Genomic DNA, 7066 nt, shown 5'->3' with positions numbered 1-7066 from the left:
TGACACTAAGGTTATAAGGTGTCAATGTATGTGGGTATGTCATTTGCCTAAGTCATTTGACCTGACAGACACTCTGACTGAAATAAATATTCTAATGAAACTGTGAACACAAATGTCAACATAGCTCCACAATTCCTGTCTAAAGTTGTGGTATTTTTCACAATGTCACTAGTAGGTGGGGATGTGGGGTACAGTTCCTTCCGCAAGAACTGCAGGTAACACTTCCTATGAATACCCTCTTCATAATGTGTGATAAGTGTATTTATAACACCTTATAATCTATGCATTATACATCGTATTGCATGACATAGGCACTAATGGCTAATACATGTCTATATTCCTTCAGCATTTTAAGCAGGCAGTATAATGCCTTGTGATTATGAAGCTAAGTGGTATGACCTCATGAAAGTCTCCTTAGGAAAATGTGTCAGAGGGCTATACTGTAACGACTTCACGTAGGAGTTCCGCACTCCTGTTAAAGGGATAGTTCACCCTAATTACAAAATATCATTTGCTTTCTTAAAGCTGTAAGCAGTGTATGGACAAGCTCAGACAGTAATCCATGCTTTGGTTTCGGATGGGTGGACTTATAACGCGAACGTCTAACAACCCAAAGGTTGCGTGTTCGAATATCATCACGGGATATTTGAGCATTTTCGCTAATTAGCAACTTTGCAATAACTTACTACTTTTTTAGCTTAATGAGCACATAATGTATAATATAACGATCCTAATGTGGCATCTGGCATAGTAATACTTTTCTTCATGAGGCATTACACATCCTGGTGATAATGCTTTATGCAGTTATAGATGTTCATGAGCAGTTATTAGCACCTATGTTGTGCATCCTGATGCATTATGCATAGAAGGTGTTATTAATGCTCCTATAATGCATTATAAAGAGACCATCCATATGAAGTGTTTCCTGTTTGAACTGACCAATCATGATTTCCTATGAATACAGTGATTTAAGAGTCTAAACTGGAACATCAACGTTCTTTACTGAAAGTAGGATTACATGTGTGTGTTAAATGGGACAAATTATGCAAGTTATTTTAACTGACATGTTAAACTCTCAATTCAGAAATAATGAATAATTGCTTTGGTAAAATAGAGCTTCTTAGACTGGGCCCTGTGATAATGAGGCCTACTCTAAATAACGTCTAGTCACTGTTTAGCTATTTGACATTTCCACAAGACATTGAGACCTCATGACCTTGGATATGTCTATACTAGAGAGGTTAACGTTTTAAGCATCTTTTCACATGTATGTTATATATATATATATATAATTGCTTGTATGTATAGTATACAATACTAGTGTATGATCTTATCATACTTTCATATAATTTGATATATAATGTTGTATAGCTAAAATGTGACTTGTTGTATCATAATCAGTCATATGCCGCACACTCATTTTCAGATAATAGTAATTAAACATTTAGATAACTTATCTAAATGATTATTATCTAAAAGTCTTGGTCCGTTTTGGAATTTCAACTGATATCACTAGAACACATTTCTGTAGCATAGAGAATTAACTTAATAAACTGTTTAGATTATAGAAAATCAGTAAAAGACACTTTTCAGAATGTGCCTTGGGGTTGACATGACTGATTATGATGAAGCAAGTCACAAATGTGTATCTTATAATATGTATATTATATACAGTATTACTGTGTCTTATCATATGGTGTTAGGTTTTCTTTTGTTATACAAACGTCCACCGTTTGTTACAGTCAAGTTCCTCTTGACTCCATGTCATTAGGTCCTTTGTCCTTGGGGAAAAACACAAGAGTTACAAATATGTTGGAGCAAAAAGAAAACGAGCCCCATCATTTTAGATACCAAGACAAACAGTTCACCAGTTGTCAGAGGACATTAACAGTACTTACTATTAACTCAGGAGGTTTGGTGACTTGGTCCTTGTCCAAGGCCTGTTTGTCCAATAGAGCAGTGGTCTCCTCTGCAGCTCTGTTAGACATGGGAGGTCCTCCATTCATCTGAGGAGGTCCTGGACTCTGTGCACCAGGAGTCGGTTCCTTAGTCTCATCGTTAACCCTGTTGGAGTAATAAGACATCAACATTCACATTCATGATCCACCATAATACTGTTCCCTATAGAGACAGAGGCTAACATGAACCATGGGAAAATGGGGTGACTGGCATTATTACCCAATGAGTTGTGGATGTATCAATATGTAATCAAGCTTACCTGACATCATGGTGTCCATTCACTAGAGGGGGTTCAGCATGTGTCTTCTGACAGGATCCAGGGTCTGTTCCCCCACTGTCTGCTGACTTCCTGTCCTGCCCTTCTAGCACACCTTCCTCTCCTGGGCTTCTAAGGGTGATTATTACATGGATAAGAATTAAGGATCTGTTGGAGAGGGGTACACATGTTCTACGTGTTCATGGCCTAAATGAAAGAGGAGTGACTCACCTGCAGAGGAGGGGTGAAGTCTCACCAGCACCCTGACCTCAACCAGTTATTTAACCTCCTCTACCATCCCATGCAACTCTACACACAGATAAATACACATTCTCACCTTCTATATGGCACATGTCCATTGCTCTGAGGTTGACCAAGAAGCTGTGTGTCATCAGTCTGGCTGTTAACCCTGTGGGAGCAATAACAGGGATATCATCAGGATTAAAACTCTTGATCGACAAGAAACAACACTGTCCTCCATAGAGGCAGAGACTAACATGATCCATGAGATCAATTCTGAAGGGAGAAATGAGATTGTCATTCAACAGATAATGAAGATCTACCAAAGGAGTCCTCATGTGGAGAATTTACCTGACAACCTTGGGTACATTCAGTGGAGGGGAATCAGCATGTGTCTTCTGACAGGTTTCAGTGTCTGCTCTGTCCTTGTCTAACGGCTTTCCATCCTCCATTCCTAGAACACCTTCCTCTCCTTGGCCACTAAAGGGAAGATTATTACATTGATAAGGATTTAAGTATCTTGATTGGGAAGGATACAAATGTTCTCCATATCCACAGCCTACATTACAGAGGACTGGCAGGTGATTAGTCATGTGGTACAGTTTACCTGGCATCTCCATTCAGCAGAGGGTTGTCAGCGCCTGTCTCTTCATTGTCCATGGGCTGCCTGCTCTCCTCTCCTGGCTCACCTCCTTGGTCACTAAAAGTGAGATTATGATGAGCATGACTAAAAGGAAAAGCAAGGCAAACTGATCCAGGACAGAGTAGACTATAGAGATGTAGTAGAGGTATTCTAACTAACCTGAGAACAACCACAGCTTCAACAGTCTCACCGTCATCAGGCTTTCTGATGTCTGTGATAAAACATTGTCATGACTTTGCCCTGGGGGGTAGGTTTATGACAGTCATAAATACCTCTTCCCCTCTTTTTCCTCTCTCTTAACCCTTGGTTAACATAGAGATTCTGGGAACATCAGAATGTGGGGGGAAATGAACTATATTCTGGTAATCCGACCAATTGAACATATGCAGTGGCACTTAATTAATATGATGTCACTTCGGTTGTCATCTGAGACATTCTCATCAATGATAAAATGACAAACTCTAAAGTGGAAAGTCTACACATCAGAGTTATCGGATTCCCATGGAATTGTTGTTCAATTTAAATGTTTGAATATAAAATTATTGGTGAAGGGATGAAATGTGATTTTAGCTTCTAAAATGTGAGATTTGGGTTTTCATAAGATTAGGGCTCTGCTCAATCAGTGGCCCGCCCCTGTGAAGGGACATGGGCTATAAACATTTTCAAACACGCCCTCCTATCCCTTTCCTATATAAGCCCTTGACGACAATATAACCTCCTGTTCCGAGGACGTGAGGACGACGGTCCGATGTCAGAATGGTTCAGATAATAACTACAGAATGAAGCCAACATCAGCGTGAGCTTTGGTTGCGAATGGTATGAACTTTGAACTCTTATTCACTACAGAAGTGATACCTCCTAGCCGTTAAGTTAGCAACAGCAGATGCAAACGAGGGTTAGGAAGGAACAGACAGAGTATCCCGTCTATCACATAACGACGTTACTACAACGTATCCAATTGACCACCAGAGACATTCTTCAAAGGACTCGGTTTGGCAACACGGCCTTCCATCTACCACCAACCTCCCGAAGAACAGCTCAGTGTAAATATTTATTGCATTTTCCTTTTCCAAATGGGCGGTAATTTAGAATGCATAAGATACTGTATTTACGATAGCACAGCTTCTTCCTTTGTTCCTCAGTCTTCCCGCTCTTTCACTCAAACCCAGCCCCGTTATCTTTTGTGAAACAAGCTGTCATATCTGTTCTGCCCGCTAGGGACGTTTTCCTTTATGACGTAATTTGTAATCAAGTTATGATTTAATTATGTGTATGTGTAATTATGTGTGATTAGTTAGGTATTTAGTAAATAAAAAATTAAACCCAATTTTGTATTGCTGATTCAACGTGTTAGCCAGGGTTCGTGCAGATAACCAAGAATTTACAACTTTCAGATGAGACTGAATTAAGATGATGATTAATACTGACTGCTATTGATGTAAAATATTACTAGGTCTTTAAGAGTTTATTCGGAAGATAACAGCTCTATAAATATTCTTTGATACATTAAACCACAGTCAAAAATACACCAGTTGTCCTTCTGGCTTGAATATGTTATGTCTTGCCTGGGCAGGGCTCTAAAGGCAGGGTCTTTGCTGAATGTTGTTGCTTGCCAATAGACATTACTGGTATTTGAAATGCCATGCAGATCTATTGAGTAATGCTTCCTTCGCCTTCTATAGCAGGGCTTTCCAACTTTGTTCCTGGAGAGCTACCCTCCTGGAGGTTCTCTCTCCAACCCCAGTTGTAACTAACCTGATGCAGCTTCCAGGGATGGGCAACTTTGATGGGGGCCACAAAAACCTGAACTCATTATGAGGGGTTGCAGTGGCTAGTGGGTCTGTGTACCCACATTCATACCCACATGTGCAGTCAGTGCCGGCCTTAAGCAGTCATTTCAGGCTATTCTATTCATTTTGCCATTCGTGGAGTCAAAAAACAGCAGTTTTACAGCTAATTTACTGCAATTCTACACATTTTGCCATAGGGTGGAGAGAAATGTTTGCATGTCAATATGATTTCTAAGTGAGAGTGGTTAACAAAGTCAATGGGTCTCCCCCAGTCATCAATTTGACGATGATTTCTACAGGTTTAGGTAGCTGGTTAAATACATTTACCAATCTAAAAAATTGTTAGCTGACATGGGCTAATTGAGTGACTGTCAGTGACTGACATGACAAGAGAAAAATTGCTGATGAACAACCAAATTTTGAAATTGTACCTTGTGTATTCTACTATTCTAGCTGTCAACAGTAAAACGGGGGTCCGCGGGCCTCCAGTTGCCCATCCCTGAGCTAATTATTAGAATCAGGTGTGCTACAGTAGATAAGGGTTGGAGTGAAAACCTACAGGACAGTAGTTCTCCAGAAACAGGGTTGGAGAGCCCTGTTCTATAGAGCCAGAAACTAATATAACCCATAGCAACAGCTGAAGACAAGAGAGACTATCATTCAGTGGTTGATTACAGATCAGTAAAGTGATGTGGAAAGGTTAACCTGGCATCACGTCGCTCATTCTGCATCAGAGGAATGGAGTTTGGTTCTGGAATGCCCTGACCCGCTTCCACGTCTCTGTGGCCTTGGTTGCTAAAAATGAGATTATTACATTAATAAGAAATTAAGGATAATGTTTGATAAACAACAGTAACTTGACAAAATGGCCGACAAGACTGTAGTTTGTAAGTGGCCTGCAAGTTCCAGACTGTTCTCATCCTGTTTGTGACCTGCTAGGACCCCATTGGTCTGACTTTAAACCCTAGTAGTAAGACAGAGAGAACTAGTCTCATAACTAACATAAACCCTCTGCAACAATTCTAATTGTCTTAAAGACAAAAAGAGTTATAAAGCTGTTATAAAAACAGTTATATAGGATACTCACCACGGTTTGTACACACAAAAAAACACTAAGAGCGAACCAGCAATGAACCGCACGAGAGCAACACCAACTGAAAAACAAAATGTAGTCATCAGATATTGACATATTCACACAAATGAAAAGGTTTTAAAACAGCCTTCTAACTGTAGTTGATCTTGGTAACATCATTTTGAGGTCAGATTTACTTGTCATTTGCTCATACAGAGGAAGCTGTGGTGATAGTTGCGTAAACACTCACCAATGATTTTCCAGATCAAACTAGTGTCACCACGGTTTCTATCAGGATGGTCTCCATCTATAATGGTGGTATTAGAAAGAATAAAGTCATTTCCATGACATAATCAATCAAAATACTGACCAACACAGAATAATGTGTTACGTCGTCTTTCCCTTAATTTAATTTCCAGGCTTCCAGAAAATAAAAACATCAAAAACAAATTCTCAAGGGATTGACATTGGTACTCACCTGGGATGATGGTTGAATTCAAAAGTGCAGTTGTCACAACCTCATTCCTCATCTCTACAAAGGCCAGAAAGAGGTTACAAGGTGTACAGTATTCAAAATGAATGAATATGATTTAGTGCTTTTCTCTATGTGCCCTTGAAAGATACTTGAAATTGATGGAAAAGAGGAATGTCAACTATCTACCTGTGACAATGTAATGGGAACATCGCTCCTTAACGGAGGGAGCTTCACCATTAGGCTCAGTTCCAGTCTTCTGCTAAGAGGGAATGGGGAGGGATGTTGTTTCATCAGTTGCATCCTAATAATACAGGATTAAACCCATAAATAAAAAACTAATGTGTAAGTTGTTATAATCAACCTCTAAATAATGTGAAATTACAGAGCTCACCTGTGTAGAATCAATGTAAATGATGTTCATTGTCAGATTTTGGCATTTATAGAGGGTGATTGAACTGTTGTTCATCGTTACCACCTCATTCTTATCAAATTCCATTGGCTTGTCCCCTCCACTGTTGGCAATGGCAGTCTGTGGGAAAGACAGACAAAAAACTATTTCAAGTTGGAAAAAGACAAGTCAAATGATCAATACGGAATGTACAGTGCATTCGGAAGGTATTCAGACCCCTTC

General features: G+C 39.6%; 1 protein-coding gene across 1 annotated transcript in view; it reads right to left on the bottom strand.

Moving 5' to 3' along the window:
• Nucleotides 1-1844: 1844 nt before the first annotated feature.
• Nucleotides 1845-7066, bottom strand: part of LOC139365069 (uncharacterized) — a 9157-nt gene continuing 3935 nt past the window's right edge. Inside the window, exons 4-14 of the mRNA XM_071102432.1 lie at nucleotides 6827-6964; nucleotides 6622-6694; nucleotides 6439-6492; nucleotides 6211-6267; nucleotides 5976-6042; nucleotides 5594-5683; nucleotides 3063-3155; nucleotides 2807-2935; nucleotides 2553-2624; nucleotides 2219-2347; nucleotides 1845-2064 (exon numbers count right to left, since the gene is read on the bottom strand). Coding sequence (XP_070958533.1) covers nucleotides 1875-2064; nucleotides 2219-2347; nucleotides 2553-2624; nucleotides 2807-2935; nucleotides 3063-3155; nucleotides 5594-5683; nucleotides 5976-6042; nucleotides 6211-6267; nucleotides 6439-6492; nucleotides 6622-6694; nucleotides 6827-6964 — 1092 coding nt within the window. The 3' untranslated portion in view covers nucleotides 1845-1874. The remainder of the gene's footprint in view (nucleotides 2065-2218; nucleotides 2348-2552; nucleotides 2625-2806; nucleotides 2936-3062; nucleotides 3156-5593; nucleotides 5684-5975; nucleotides 6043-6210; nucleotides 6268-6438; nucleotides 6493-6621; nucleotides 6695-6826; nucleotides 6965-7066) is intronic.

Source organism: Oncorhynchus clarkii, chromosome 13 (genome assembly GCF_045791955.1).
Source record: "Oncorhynchus clarkii lewisi isolate Uvic-CL-2024 chromosome 13, UVic_Ocla_1.0, whole genome shotgun sequence".
In the NCBI taxonomy this organism is placed as follows: Eukaryota; Metazoa; Chordata; class Actinopteri; order Salmoniformes; family Salmonidae; genus Oncorhynchus; species Oncorhynchus clarkii.
The sequence above is the reverse complement of the archived record's forward strand: the minus strand, read 5'-3'. Positions and strand labels throughout refer to the sequence as shown.